The sequence below is a fragment of the Haemaphysalis longicornis genome, unplaced genomic scaffold, assembly GCF_048455015.1.
Source record: "Haemaphysalis longicornis isolate Haplotype H1 unplaced genomic scaffold, Haemaphysalis longicornis Haplotype H1 scaffold_20, whole genome shotgun sequence".
Classification (NCBI taxonomy): Eukaryota; Metazoa; Arthropoda; class Arachnida; order Ixodida; family Ixodidae; genus Haemaphysalis; species Haemaphysalis longicornis.
The window spans coordinates 2,882,569-2,898,973 of NW_027526296.1; the positions used below are offsets into that span (position 1 = coordinate 2,882,569).

At 46.8% G+C, this 16,405-nt stretch overlaps 1 protein-coding gene across 1 annotated transcript in view; it reads right to left on the reverse strand.

Moving 5' to 3' along the window:
• LOC144172294 (beta-1,4-N-acetylgalactosaminyltransferase bre-4-like) overlaps positions 1-16,405 on the reverse strand; it is a 51,235-nt gene that overhangs the window by 15,918 nt on the left and 18,912 nt on the right. Inside the window, exon 3 of the mRNA XM_077701047.1 lies at positions 4,324-4,508. Within this exon, the coding sequence (XP_077557173.1) occupies positions 4,324-4,508 (185 nt within the window). The remainder of the gene's footprint in view (positions 1-4,323; positions 4,509-16,405) is intronic.

Below are 16,405 nucleotides of genomic sequence, written 5' to 3' on the forward strand. Positions count from 1 at the left end.
TTGTTGTTCTGTAGTGTCAGTCATCCGCAAGCAACTGTTTATTTAATTCAACTGCAGTCACGCTACGCGAGGTCTTCGAAGCGCCTGTACACTGATCCTGGCAGCTTGCTTCGCATCACCATTTCACTCATCTTTAGTCAATATATTCATACATTTTGTGGTTGGTGTGTACCCTTGCCGGACACCCTTTTGTATAGAAAATTTGGAACTTCTGTGTTGGAGCAGTATATTTCTTGTACATCCGTCGTATATATCGTCGAATAGTGCAATATATGCCTCGCCAATGTCGTGAAGACGTAACGCCTTTTTTAAGTGCAATGCACTTCTTAAGCGACCCTGAACCTGCGTCCACCGGCGTGGGCGCGCGCAGCCTGGCCGCTGACATGGCACATACCCACGTGGGGGATTGGCCAGGAATCTCCTCGTCTTCCTTGGCAACGGGGGGAGATGGGCGCGCGCTGCCTGGCCGCTGACATGGCACATACCCACGTGGGAGATTGGCCAAGAATCGGGCGTGAGAAGGGCTAATGCACCTGCTTAAAGGAGTACTGACACAAAATGTCAAAGCTGAGATCCGCTCTAGCAATCAAGTACAACGACAACACAAATAGGTGTCTGTGAATAAACGCATCTTTCTTTCTTTGTAGTTGTGTGTGTGTGTGTGATCTCTCTTTCGCGAACATTACCGAACCGCGAAAATTCAACTCGTGCATTCGCACTTTCACATTCTTCCCCTCGGGGAAATGCGGCGAATTTTTTACTGCTGAAGTTGGCGCTTAGAAAAATGCCTTTTCATAATCTATGATTCCCGTATAGAGTGGTGCATTATACTTGAACACTTCTAGATTACCTAGTTGATAGCGTGAATATGATCTAAAATGCAGAAGCCCTTCCCGAAAGCGGCCGGTTCTCGTGGCTGTTGAGAGTCCAACGTGGCACTTAGCCGAGTGAGAATTAACTTGGTAAATTATTTGTAGCAACGGAGAGCAGGCTGAGGAGCCTGTAATTTTTCGCTATTTGGCGTCACCTTTATTATGTAAAAGAACTGAATTCACATTTATTCAGTCCTTTGGCACTATTAAAGAGCTGTGACAGTGTGACAATATATCAGACGTAACGCCATGATTTCCTGCAGCTTTTCCTTTTTTTCGTCGCTTTGAGCGCCGTCGCAACCTCATGCGTCGTAACCGGCAGAACCTGTTCCAGACATTCACGCAAAAACCTGTCTCTGAGTCAGGGATAGAAGCGAACAGGTTGCTGTAGAATTCCTTGGCTATTTTTAGCATGTCATCAATGTTGTTTAATATGTGGCCAGGGGCGTCCGGTAGTGCATAAATTTTATTTTTGCCAATAGTGAGCATCCTTCTAGCCGCTTTCAAACACTCTCCGTTCTTGAATGTTGCTTCAATTTTCCCAACACGGATGTCGCCAGGCTTGCTTTTGTTTATTAATTTGGAAAACTCTGTCATTTCTATTTGGCCTCGCGGAGTGCGAACTAACATTTTCCGGACCTCACCGATAAGGGGCTCGGTTTTCTGTGATAACTTAAATTCGAATGTGGGTTGTTTTTCTCCTTGCTGTCTCCATGACCGCATGTGCGAGGGGAGAATTGAGAGAGTCGACGTCATTGTTTTAATTAGGCAGCAAAAAAAGTTCCTTTCAAGTCACAATCGGAATTCTACCGCTTTCCGTCCCACTGAGGGCAGGTTAGGCGCCTTTCATTTTGTAATCTTAAATATTTATCTTCTTAAATCCTTCTGACTATTTTGTGACCACTTGTTTTAATCAGGCCAATCACCTGTACACAGGGAATCATGCGTGGAGTGACAGTTAAAAGGCAGTCAATTTGCTGTTTAGCTGCACCATTTGGGACTCTATTTACTGCTCTTTCTTTTTCGACGAAGGTATTCATATTTCACACACTTTTCCTCTCGGGAAAGGAAATCAGCATGTCTCCACGGTTTTTTCTAGACCCTAGGCCACATTTCTCTAGCGGATGATCCCCTATCTGTTGTAACCCTATTTTGCCATTGAAGTACCCGGTAATGACTCTTTACGCCGCTTTTACTTGTCTAATTGCCAATTCAATGTCTTCGTAAAATACGTGCACAGCCGCATCATCGTAAGTGGCTGTAGGCGTTAAGAGCTGCACCACATGCAACCTGGGCTTTTTATTGAGCCGAAGAACGAGAGTTGCTGTACGCTCAAATGCTTTGAAATCCTATAACATTACCTGCTGTATCCCTAAGAATCAGAAAGCCTACACCTAAGTGATTTGTTCACTAGTAGGAATTCACCAGTAGGAAACACCACAAATCCCTCCCCAGCCGTTCATACCTGGCTTAGCCCCAATATATCCAATCGAATAGCCGATAACTAATGCAAAAGAACAGACAAACGAGCTTCGCTCGACAGAGTTGGAGCATTAAATGTACAAATAAAAATTTCCCATTGGCTGCCTACACAGACCCGGAGATTCTTAGCCCCTCGAGCGCGCAAGGAGAGCGGCTAGGGTGCCCCTGCGCTTTCTCTCACCCAAAGTGACTTTTTTCACTCAGACATCGACAAAGCACCGCTTTGTATTGACTGAACGGATATCGCGCCGACTGCCTTTCCCCCAAGCACTCTCTCATTGCATGACCGTTACATAAAGCGGTCTAGAGGCGTGGCATGGAGGGTGCCTGCGCTGCGACCCGACAACGGAACCCGATAAAGGGATACCTCGGTGCCTTTTTTTCTTTCCCCCATACGGCGTATCTTTGCAGTATTAAAAGTTAATTCTTTATGCAAAATCCACTTCAAAAGGGCTGATAAATTCTCGATGATATCATTTGCAATGGTTGGTAAACCTTCACCAATTGTAACTAAAACAGTGCCGTCTGCGTAAATTAAAACTTTTCAGAAAGCGACAGTCGGAGGAAGGTGATTTATGAAACTAGAGAATAAAATTGGTCTAAACACTGAGCCTTAAGGTGGTACACACGCGATTGCTTTATACCCAGAATGACAACTGCCGATTACTACTTCCAGTTGTCTCTATGATAAATAGCTTTGTAAGAACTTGTTTGAGACAGTTACGAATCTGTATGTTTCCAACTTTTTCAACAACACTGTGTGACAAACCGTATCAAATGCTTTCCTGATATCTGAGCTGAGATAACGTTTTCAAAAAGGGTGTTAATTATGCTTAGCATGGATATCAGTCGGGAGCTACAGGGAACATTTTCATCCCTTGATTTATATATCGGTATATCCTTCGCGAGTTTTAGTATATTTGGCTAACTGTGCAATTCCAAGGCATGGTAAAAATTCGATATACTGGGTTGTAGGGTACATGAATGTTCTATTTTAAAACCTAAGCACTGAAAAAATTTCATATTGTGCTATGGGGCGAAAGGGGCAGTGTTCATTTATGTGTCTTAGTAACTCTGAATGAACAAGTGACGGTGAAACGAAGCTAGTTAGGCAATCAGCAATATTAGTGAAATTACTGAAGTTATTTGCTACTACTAGTTACCGTGACATTATCGGTGAAAATGCATTTTATTTGACCTATATCTATTACGTCTTTTAAAACTTTCCACAGGAGAATAGACTTGCCCTTTTTCTCTATTATAACGTTGTTTAATACTGCTTTTCTGCTTTCCCCATAATTTCAACAGACATATTTCTGTAGTATTTACATCCCTTATAAAATGTATGCTGCTTCCTCGATAGGCTATAATGGACAGTGTGTTTATTTGAACAAGTCTATGCAATGCTAACAAAAACAGAATTTTTACAAGATTAGGGATTGTATTTTGCCATGTTTAATGTTTTGTACTGGAATTGAAATACCATATGCTTCTGCTGATAAAATGTTAGTACATTTATTTATGGTTTTTGCACTTTTAAAGTCCGGTGCGTGAAACTTCATACGTACTTATGGACGCATCGGTATAAAATCGGGTATACGGGCGGTTAACTTCAGGCTGTAATAAATTCTTCAAAATTTCTCACCTTCGTGCAATTCGCTTGTCAGTTTTTTTTTTCAAAACATGTGAAATAAAAAAAATACATGTCCCACAGTGGGAAATGCGATCACCTAACGTTATCATACGCCCTCGTCTTGTTTTACGCCCTGATGCGCCCGTTGCATTCACGCTTTCAAAGAATTCATGTTTATTGTTCTCTGTCTGCGCAATGACAAACTGATTTAACTAAATATTTGAGGTCATTCCGTTGATATTATATGCTCATTTGCACTTTATAGAATAAGCGTGGAGTTCTTGGGGGAAAATGGATGAAGCGCGACGCAAGGAAAAGGCAAAACAAAATACTCACCCTGATCGATAGCCTATTCTGACGGACATATGTCTCGGCTGCTTAGGGCAAGTGTAAACATTTCGGTCATCGGCGGGTACCAAGTCAATATCATGAAATATGAAGCACTGATAGTCGTACCGTCTGGTCGACTCCAGGTACCCAACATTAAAAAGGGCCCCGCGGTTAAAACCTTCATCATCGACCTTAAACAAAAACAGATTTAACGTGGTCAGTGCAGTGTCAGAGAAAAAATGAACAGTGTTTTTTTTTCATCTTTCACGCCTTATGCTCTCCTTGTGCCTGCACGGTAGTCTAACTACAACTTTACCATACACCTCAATACTACATCTCTCAGATGAACATGTGGAGCAAGCATACCGGTCATGTGGTTCAATCTTGCACGGACCACACTCAGGGGACAGAGCACCAGACCAGGCCACGCAGGCTGTTGTAAACTAAATAAATGGTTCCAATTCATGCTGTGAAGGTGGTTGGAAAGCAAAGCTTTAAACAACATTTACAATTGTTCATGCGACGTCACTTGAATTCACACACGCGGCTCTAGAAAGAGCGAAACCAGAGATTGGGCCAACCGCCACCTGGAATTCGCGGGGGAGGCATGCCGAACGCGGAAGCGTCGGTAACGGCCAGGCTAGAGTGGCGGACGCCGCCGCTGTAGTCCACCCGTTGGTCGGCAGAAAGAAAACGGAGAGGGGCGTCTTTCGAAGGGTGAGACAGCGGAACCTAGCCATCCTGATGTGCTAGGTCGGTGCTACACCACTGCGTGACACCAGCGAATCCACCTAAAAGATTCGGCATGTGAGCTTAGTGATTCCCGTTTATACCGATTTAAACAAGTTAGTTTAGCAAGTTTGCGAATTACGAGAAAGCTGAGGGAACTTTTAGAATCACAATCTATCAGAAGCAGTTTTCGAATGTTTTTGTCGAAAACAGGCCAAAAAGAACCGTCGCTAAAGCAGATGACAAAGCCGAGGTAATGGTTCCCGCCGTCGCACCCGCCACTGCGCAGGGAACGCTGGATAGTAGCGCGTGTTCGCGGCGCCGTCTACACTGTGCTCCGTGATTGAAAACCGCCCTCCCTCTCTATAGTCGCGTTAGGAGTTCCTTGCCCTGCAGCCCTCGAAGCAACCGTTGGCTGGTAGAGGTAGATGATGATGATGATTGCTATTGGTTTACCCTATGTAGCGGGGTGGTGACGTGTCATCTTACCAAAGAGGACCAATATTCCTATGTTTTCAAATTTTGGTCAATACTAGTGCTGCATAGTGCAGGCAAAAAAAAACCTATTAGGCACAAAGTTCTTTTTTTTTCCTGTTACAGGTGGTAACTGTCCTAGGCAATATTCCCCTCTCTGCTTTTCGTCCACCAACATTCTAATCTTCTTTTTGTCGCCTCGACAGCCTTGAAGTTAACTTCCTCTGTGCTACCCTTAAATTCGATGGCTTCTGAAAGCCGAATATTTCCAGCATGTAGATTTAGAAGGATACCCTCGCATTCCACACTATGTGCCGAATAGTTGCTGTTTGGTTACCGCAGACCACGCATACCTCATCATTTTGTGAATAATTCCCCACAATGCTCTTAGTTCGCAAACAACGTGCTCTAGCCTCAAAAGGCAAAGCACTGCCCTGGGAATTATCGTAGAAATTTTACTTTCTGATGTCCAATATCTTAGCCCTGTACATCTCTAGCGACGTTTTAGCTTCCATTTTTTCTCTCCATTTATTCGTTTCTATCTGCCTTGCGGTTATCTTGGCTGTTGTGTATTCTCGACTGTACTTTCCGTATTTCATTAACCTTCTAGACTTCATTAACCACTGCGTGTCCACGTTTTCAAGTATAGGTACCTAAACATCTTAGCTGCCCACCTACGTTGATTCATTGCTCTGAACCTTATCTCAAAACATATTTCCCTCTGCGCTTCTCGAACTTCAAGCGACGCCCATCCCATATCTCCCTGCACAGCTTCGTTAGTTGTTTTTACATGGGCGCCTAAGGCCAAACGGTCTACCGATCTCTGGTTCGCTTTGAAGCTTTGAGGGCAGCTTTGCTTTCATATGCTTTGTTCAAATTCCCCTCTGCAGTTCAGTAATCAACCCAATGTACAGCGGTCACGGCTTGGGCGTATCCCTTGGGCACTCCTGATTGCTCTTGATGAACGGATCACAATTTCCCCGCTCTTTTTTAGCCACACCCCTCTTCCGGCCGTTCAGCCGGCACCTGGTTATGGGCGAACCATGTGCTCCGTCCACGCCTATTTCATCCCACTAATCCCTAGGACTTTTCAGAACTTATTTCGCCTATATGAAGTCATGGGCTCGTGCCTTCGGTGTAAGCTATAGCCTTTCTTCCCCAGCTGACCTTCCCCTTGAGCATAGATTACTGCTCGGCCTTCAGTTGGACAACTACGTTAGCCACCAGCAGGCCATGAGTAGCGCACTCGCCTGGGACCGAAAATGTACGCTCGACATCGTCGCTTGTGCTTTAGTAGTCGCGCACACCCATTCTATGCGCTCAGGAAATTGACCTGGCTTGGAGCACTTCTAAGAAGCGTCAGCATCCCACTGTTATTGCAAAGCTCCTATTTCCGGCATGTGTTAAACCCCTTCGGGCCACTCAGGCGGTGAAGACTCAACAATGCAAAGGGAGGTCCCTCACGGTCCGCAACGCCATTTCTTTAGAAACGACCATCCCCAGCAGCTCAACCATATTGCTAAACTATTTCACCAAATCTACGCCCCTCTCCTGACATAATGCCACAAGCGCCATTGATTGCCATTGGCATGCCACCACAGCGAAAAGCACGTCCGCGTAGGCCAGCTTCTCACACCTTCATCCCAACATTATCATGTTCCTCGTACCACTTGTTCGCCAATGCTTTCAAACCCGCCTCTTGTGATCTTTGCAGATACCGACAATGGTTAACCATACAAGCCACTCGTAGCCGCCTGCTGGGGCCTATTCCGGGAAACTAAAATGGCTTATTTTTCAAGTGTAAAGTGGCAACTGAAGACGTTTTGTCACGTGCAACCTCATCACTCTGGGCCCTTTGTGTCCGCTTTTCTGTTCCAGGTAGCATGAGCAAACATAATGCGTCAACTTTGCCAGCTGCACGGATCCTCGATCCATGTAAGATCATCCGTCTAGAGAGCATAAAAGCCGGAATCATGTTCACACTTCAAAGACTACGTGTGTTTTAACACGGCGCCTTCAATTACCGAGTTTTCGCTCCAGCACCACAATGCCGCGCAACTGCAGGCTCTTCCTGTTTAAACCCTCGGCGCCACCACATCTGCTGCTGAGATTCCTATCATCATGTACAACCACAAAGTTTTTTTATATCAGCAACACTTGGTGTCGTCCTTTTAACACTTTGCTACTGCAACGAACCGCGATGCTTGAAGCAGAGAAGCTCACAGAACACGGCGTATTCCACAAGAGCCAAGTCATGGTCTTGGGCCTGCCTAGCCACGCTTTTCGCGATAACTTTAGCAGAACAAGGGAAAAGGCTGGTGCCTGTGTTTTCTCTAAATTGCCCGGTCAACGCCAGCAGGATGCAGATTGACTAATCGCTGGCACTGCCATCACCAATCCACCGGCGTTTTATATCTGCCCGGCACTGTGAATCGTGTCCCAAATACGTGAGCTATTTTGACATCACTTATGAATTGCCGAACATGAACCTCTGACTCTTCAACCCACTGCTTCTTCTTTGTCTGATCCCGTAGCCCACGTGTCTGTACTCGCAGTGAAACCTTCATTTCTTCAAGTGGTGGCACCGTCTTACCTTTCGCAAAGCCGCGAGCTTCCGGCACCACTGCCAGCTTTTCCGCCTTCACAATCTTTACTGCAAAGCGTGATCGTGAAGGAAAACTACGCGGAACATCGCAGTGCTGCAGCTAAGGAACGTAGGAAACATACGGAAATGGTGAATGATAATGCCGATAAGGCTTGCGGCTAATTAAAAAAAACCATGTTCTCTATTATCAACGGCCTTGGGTGAATTCTGTCTATCGTAGAAGAAAAATGTGTTTTGAGAGGGGGAAGAAGAGAAGAATATTCCCGGATCAACTAATTTCTTTCAGATGTGATTACTCTGCACTTTATTAGTGTAATGAGATACCTCTCAAATAAAATTGAATTGTAAAGATGGCTTCGCGAGCTGTTTTAATAGTGAAACCTTGCTCTACCCGGTTTTATGGCCTTGGAAACTATCAGTTTTAAGTGCATGTGCAGTACCATTTGAAGGCGAAGTATGCAAAGACTCTTTAGGGTTCTACAAGGAGTCTCATGCTGTTTATATTCAATTTGCGTCATTTCCCTGTTCGAGGTAACATTTTGCAGCTTTTTTGCCAGGTTCTTGAGCGCGCAGCGTCTAGTATGGGACAGCTGGTATTGATCGGAGTTTTGAAAAACCAAATGTTGAATGTCAAATGCTTAAGCACGGAAAGGCTTCGTTTGTAACTGCGGAGCATGCTTGTCCATTTTATAGTATGATACAAAAGGCTGTCGTAGTTTTTTACAGAACTTAAAACGCGCAACGCAATTATCTTACATTTCCTTTTGATGCAGACTTACATCGCGAATTTCACATCAGAAAAATGCTGGTTATGCTTAAATTGTATTCCGCCCTAACGGAGGTCATACTAACAAGTGGAGAGCATGTGCAAGCATTGCAACAGCCCACTGTTTAAGATACAGAAACATAGTTACGACAACTTCTTTGTAGTCGAGTGTTCGACGAAACTTCGTCTGGTCAGGGGTCATATTTGCGAATATAAAATCGTGGTCACTGACCAAGTCAAAAAAGGAAACAATTTGACGTTTCGGAGCCCATACGGGTTCCTTGTTTTTGACTTGGTCAGTGACCAAGATTTTATATTCGCAACTTCTTTGTGTTTCTTATTTTCCGGCAAGTAACAGGAATAAATACGTCCCCCTATTATGGTGCTGATTAACTTCGTGGTTGTAAATCCGGGACCAGAACAGTAGCAGCCCAAAACGTTGTACTTGTTCAGAGCAAAGGGGTCAACCTTAAAGTGAATGATTACAGCAAAGAAACTACCTGAAATGCGCTTACCTTTTGTTAGCCTTGCTTCTGTGTATTCGTGCGTGTTGTGTATATTTTTTATAAAAATTACTCCAGAAAATCCAGAATCCCGTCTATCAAGGCATCCCTACAGTTACCCTGTATAATTAATCCCAACAGTGACCCTGTATAATATAATAATAGGCATCCCTACAGTTACACATAATAAATATCTGTAACGAAGCAAATAAAGTTCTTGGCTACCTCAGACGAACCTTACGCCTTGCCCCTCCCCTGTAAAACGTTTATTCTACCTAACATTAGTACGCCCGAAACTCGAATATGCTTGCATCGTCTGGGACCCGCACCAATCTAATCTATCTAAAATGTTGGAATATATTCAGAATAGGGTAGCAAGGTCTATTTACTCTGATTATTCATAGCACTCAAGTGTCACTAATCTTTAAAGCCAAGCCGAACTTCAGAATGTAGAATTGCGACGCAAGGCCGCTAGACTAACCCTTTTTCGCAAAGTCTTTCATTCATCGCCTAACGCATCCAGTATCATGCCCGCACACCAAATCTCTTCTCGCAATAGCCACCGCAACACTGTTTATCCTGCGCATGCCCGCACAAATGCCCACCGTCGCTCGTTTTTTGTTCAAACAGCAAAGGATCGGAATCATCTTCCACCCGAAGTCGTGCATCACTCAAGCCCGGTTCTGTTCAAAACCCACAACGAAAGAAATTTTTACCACAGCCCACCCCTCATGTAACACCCCATACTGGGGCATTTGAGGTATAATAAATAAAAAATAAATAAGTAACCGACGACTAATAGCACTGCTCTCTGACGTCCACATACTGTATCATTTCCCATGGTCCTTTACGGCATATGAATTATCTCATTTTTTCGCGACTCGATCCTTCGTTCAAAGTTCCTCCCATGTTTGCACGCACAAATCTTCGACAATTGCCGATATTTTTTGTCAGTTATGAGGAATATAAGCTGCTACGACAAATGAAATTTGTGGTAGCAGCTTATTCGGCTGGTAATTTACTATTACAGTTCTATAAATATCATGATTCGTTTGTAAACCATTTGATGGGCAGTTTAAACGGTATGTTTTAACGTTGCAGAACTGTTGTGCTTTTCCCAAAACCATGCTTATAGGCTTTGTATCGACTGGTTTGTCATTCTTGTATTCCTTTTGTTAGTGATAACTAACTTTTCTCCCGTCTTCAAAATTACGCTTGCTGTGTATTCTGAGCAATTGTGCTCAAACGTTTTTGAACTATTTCAAATGCGTGTGATGCGTGCAACAGCCTTTAATGCGTGCAAGGGCCCCTAAGTAATGCGTGCAAGGGCCTTTCGTATCTGAATAAAAGAACTGTGGCCTTCAATGATCACCTAAAACAGTTTCGTCATTCAAGTCTTGCACGTCAGTGCACGTTTCCCTGAATTTTGTTCATAAAATCACAGTCATTAACTCAGAAACAACAATGAGGTGTGCATAATGGAGCTGCAGCGCAATAAGGAAATTATTGTCAACCGCAAAACGTTAAGAGCCTGCAATAAGTCTGCCCGTGAGGGTTAAACACTTGTTTTCCCCGAGAGACTGCGCACCTTTCACGGCCTTCCCTACTCCCCTATAAAGTGTCTGTTACGAAGCTTGGTTGTTTGGGTTGTCTATTTGTTTATATTTATTAATTTATTTATTTGTTCAATTATTTATTATGTATATTTCTCCTGTACACAAAGAACACTTACGAGGGTCATCCTCAGTCTCAATAGACACGCCGCAATGACGCATATTTCTATTTCAATACCTAAAATGAAGGGCTGTATCCATTTGATGAAACATAATGCACCCCTTCGTCGAACGATGACGATGGTTGAACGCAAAGCGTTCCCGTGATAGATTCCTTGGTTGGCCAATCCGATACCGCGAGTATGTCTACTCTGGAGGTACGCACCACTTTTCTAGAATACACACAGCAACTCTCGGCTGTGCACTCCGTAGGCCTAACGTTTGTTTTTGGAGTGAACAGCGCAAATCGGTCCCTGCTGCTTGGCCTTCAGCAAGCAATTGTTTGAGTGGGTGCCGGTGTGAGCTGTTGAATCCCATGATGTGGCGTTAGGGGCAACGCCTTAAATGGGAAATTAGGCCTAACGTCTTGTGGCCAACAGCCTTACCTCCCACAGACCAACGCCATTCTTCTCGTGACGGATTCTTTGGTTGTCACCTGAGTTTTCCGAACCGCTTCGAACATGTCGAAATACGGCGGCGGCTCGCGCATCGTAGAAAAGACCTATCCGCAACACCCTCATCTACGATGCGCTAGCCGCCGTATTTCGGACCCCAAACGTCGTCCGCTATTCCCGACAACTCCACCTCTTCGCTCTTGTGTTTTATGGTTAACCAGCTATCCCATCTGGCATTAGTTCTCTTACAGCGCTGAGACTCCTAATCACCCTGGCGGATCCACCTGTATCCGGCGTCTTACAGTGGAACTGCTGAGACCCGTCATCAAAGAGTGGTGAGCTAAAGACTCGTATCCTCAACAACAAGCTGCACGTCTGCGCTCTGCTTCTGCAAGAAACGAGCGCTCTGCCTGCTATTTCGGGTTTCAGTGGCCATGTGCCCCCATCTGCGGGCGATCACCGTGTGCACTCTGCGGCGCCTTCGGGCAAGGCGGCCGTGTATGTGGCGGCGTCTTACCCGCAAATTCACGTCTCCCTGAGTGGTGCAACTCTTATGAGGAAGTAGTGGTAGTCGCCGTCCAGTTTACAAGGGCAACAGTGATTGTCGTTTCTTACACGAGGTTGCTCTCCCTCGTGCAATAATTTAGGCTGAGTTATGTCTATCCGTCAGCAATACACAGGATGCCCGATTTTTGTGGGTGGAGGCTTTAATGCGCCTCATTCCGAGTGGGGTTACCCCGTATCAAGTTCCCGGGGTAGGCGTGTGCGGGACGCGTTTGCGGACACCTCCTTTGTCCAGCCCCGCCCTGCCGACCCAGCTAGCCCTGGTGGCCAGGGGCCAGGAGTTGTTGGTGACATATGGGTCCCGTGAATAGGGAACCACCCCCGTCTGGTGCCTGTGGGCACCACCAAATTTTTTGGGCTCAATAAATGTTGTTTCATCATCATCTGCTGCTCAACCAGCCCGGCGCAGTTACACGTGTGGTGCAGTATTCTCGCGGGGCGTCCTATGCACCGGACCTTACCTGGTGGTTGGCGCCAGGCACTCCTTTATGGCCCCTGGAGCCCGATTGCTGGGCGAAAGATCACCATCCCATCATCATAGGACTAAACCCGCCGTGGGCCCACCGACTGCGTCGCAAATGCTGTGTCGTGAGTTGGGAAGGCTTTCTGTCTAGGCTGCCTGCCAGACTGCGGAGGCGGCAACAGACTTTGTCGACAGGATACAAACGGCGCTCAATTGTGCCAGCACTACCACATGGGTGAACGTGGATAGGCCTGCGCTGAATAACTTCTTAATCTTTGGGACGCTCGGAGGCAACCAGATCTCGCAGCCTGTCGTGATTCTGCTTCCCCACACGCCCGCGCACGTTTGCAGTTCCTCACAGCAAAGGCTCGCCGATACGAAAAGGACCTATCGCGTCATCAGTGGCAGACTTGGTGTGAGGGGTTTCCCTCGAAGACCTCCAATGCCTCGCTCTGGCGAACATTCCGGGTGGTGGAACGTGGACGGCGACCTCTGGATCCGGTTGCTCACGCTTGCTTTGCCGCTAGGCTAGGTCCAGAAGATTTCGCCAAGGAAGCGGCCAAGGCATTTTTTGTTCTATGATGTGCCGCCTCCCGAAATCTCGTGTCTTTCCCAAGATTCCTCCCTGCACATGTCGACAAGCCTCCATTGCCCTCTGACGTACAGGGTATTGGGCCTATTGGCCCGGCTTTTACAATGGCAGAATTGCTTGCGGCAATAAACTGCGCTATCCGGAAAACTGCGCCTGGTCTAGACGTTGATGCAAAAAATTACACAATGATGTGCTCGCTCAGCTCCTAGATTCAATCAAGAAGGCATGGCTTTGTGGGGTCGTTCCTGGCACCGGGAAAGCAGCGCATGTAGATCCTATACCTAACACCTGTCAAGCCAGCAATTGTAATAGAAAACATTCGGCCAATATTCCTTACGGCGACGATATGCAAGCTTGTAGAGAAAATGCTAGCCACTCGCTTGTCGTAGGGGCTCGTACAGCGTGGGTATTACCACCCTGTGCAAATAGGCTTTCGCCAATCATTTGGGACTGAGGGCGGGCTTAGTCGCTTAGCAGCGTCAACACTGGTGTCAACCCGCAGTCATGGTGTACAAAACATCCTGGCAATGGACATCCAAAAAGCGTATGACAACATCAGTCACGCTGCTATCCTGGACTCAATTGATGTGCTCCACCTTCCCATGCGAGTGCGACAGTTCGTCCAGCCATTTCTATGCCATACGCCTTCACAGAAAAGCTGTTGGGTCTGTTGCGGATCGGGCACCTCGTTGCGGGTGCGCCGCCAAGAAACGAAGCCGTGGGACCCCTAATGGAACGACCCTTTTAATGGCGATGACTTGGTTACAATGATAATGATAGTAATGCACGTACGCTCCGCTCGAGCGCTGGGTCCCTTCTTCTTCGTCGCCCGCTAGCCGCAACCCCTACAACACTTCACGCTGCGGGAAGCACAGTGCATTTAGCCCCACTTATGGACCCCGCCAGGTTTGGCGCGCTGCGCAAACTTCTCCGGGTTACTGCATGGGTATTACGCTTTGTCTCCAACGTTAAATGCCAGACGAAGCAAGCTGGAGTCCTCTCTGCAGAAGAAATATTGGCAGCCGAGAGATACTGGATTCACCATGTTCAAACGGAATCGTTTCCCAAAGAAAGAGGTTGGCAACAAGAAGGTCAAGGTCAAGGTTCGCCTTTGGCGAGTAGGTCATGGATAGCCCAACTACACCCATTTTTTGATGAGCATGGTATTCTCCGCGTCGGGGGAAGACTACAAAACCTCACCGACAGCCGGGACGTGAAGCATCCGATGCTACTTCCAAGTAGACATCGCTTCACTGAACTTGTGTTTACGGATGCCCATCGTCGAGTCATGCACGGAGGAGTGACTGCAATGATAAGCAGCGTACGAGAGCGATTTTGGGTCCCAAGAGCACGACAAGCGGCGAAGAAAGTAATCAATCGATGCGTGCTATGCGCCCGGTTTCGCATTAAACCCATCGTGTCGCCGTATCCACCACTTCCCACCTGCAGGGTGGAGAAGGCGAAACCATTCGACACTGCAGGACTTGATTTCGCCGGACCATTGTATGCGAGGTCGTCAGAGGGCTCTGACAGAAAGGTGTACATCGTACTTTTCACGTGTGCCGTAACAAGAGCATTGCACTTGGAACTGGTCTCGGATATGTCCTCACCTGCATTCCTGTTGGCTTTTGGGCGCTTCATTGCGAGAAGGGGGCTCCCAAGCACAATTTATTCCGATAATGCCCTAACCTTCAAGAGAACGTCTCGGGAGCTACAAAGACTGTGGAAAGTGATGAAACAAGACGACTTCCAGGATTTCATTGCGAATCAGAGAATTAGTTGGAAGTTCATAGTTGAAGCGGCCCCATGGTGGGGAGGCTGGTGGGAACGGTTAGTCGGAACCGTGAAAACAACACTCCGCAAAGTTTTAGGGCGAAGCTGCCTCTGCCCGGAAGAACTTTCAACCATTCTGACCGAGATTGAAGCGGTAATTAATTCACGGCCACTCACATACAGTGAGAATGACGCAAGCGATCCTGTAGCCATCACCCCAGCACACTTCTTAGTTGGTCAGCCACTAACTACGTTACCTGAAGCAATGACGAAGTCGAACGACATGAGTACGCACGATGGAACTGACTGTCGCCGGCGCTTTCAACATCGACAGAAAATGATGGAAGATTTTTGGAAGCGATGGAAACATGAATATTTGTTGCGGCTACCATCAGCGCATCGCTCGCCCACGCATCGCTCAACAAATTTAAAGGTCGGCGACATTGTGCTGGTGGACGTTCCTAAGACGCCCAAGTTATTCTGGCCACTAGCCCGGGTTCAAGAAGTGTACCCAGGCACTGACGGATTGGTTCGAGCCTGTTCAGTGCGGTTGCCAGGAGGCAAGCTCATCAAGAGGCCAGTACAGAAGCTACGTCTTCTAGAACTGGATCCCGCCACACTTGAGGCCCCGGAGGATGTTGGAGACTAGCGGGCGACGAAGAAGAAGAGACCCAGCGCTCGAGCGGAGCGTACGTGCATTACTATCATTATCATTGTAACCAAGTCATCGCCATTAAAAGAATCATTCGTTCAGGGGTCCCGCGGCTTCGTTTCCTGGCGGCGCACCCGCAACAAGGTGTCCGATCCGCAACAGGGTCCTTTGTTTCTGTATGTAGTGTGCCTCTAGGATCGGCATTTTCTCCGACCTTGTTTAATATGGCCTTGATTTGGCTGGCATGGCCCCTTCGCGATGTGCGGGATGTTAAATTTCTCATTTACGCCAATGATATCACCATGTGGAGCACTCACCATGACCTCGAAACTCAAGCGAGGTGCCTGCAATCAGCCATAGATGTCACCGCAGCCTTTGACTCTTCAGTGGGCCTTCAGCTTTCAACAAGTAAAACAACATACACATCTGTTGCAAACAGCAGGGGCCGCCGAAGGCTGGCTGCTTGTCCCATCCGCCTTCAACGGGCTGCGCAGCCACTGCAAGAGAGCCGAACAATCAAAGTCCTGGGGTAGATGATACACCAGGCAGGAACGGCGACAGCTTGGCTAGCTCAGTCTATACACCAAGCTTCTCAAACGCTAGCACTAGTACGCCGTATCGCTCCCAAAGCTGGTGTAGCCAGCTCACACGTGGCACGACAAATAGTGGGAGCAGTATTACAACCACGCTTGGTCTACTCTTCTCACTTCCAGAATTTGAAGGCAGTGCAGTTGGATCGACTTGAAGCAATTAGCACAGAGGCTATGAGAGCAATTACTGCGCTCCTACACATCACCTCT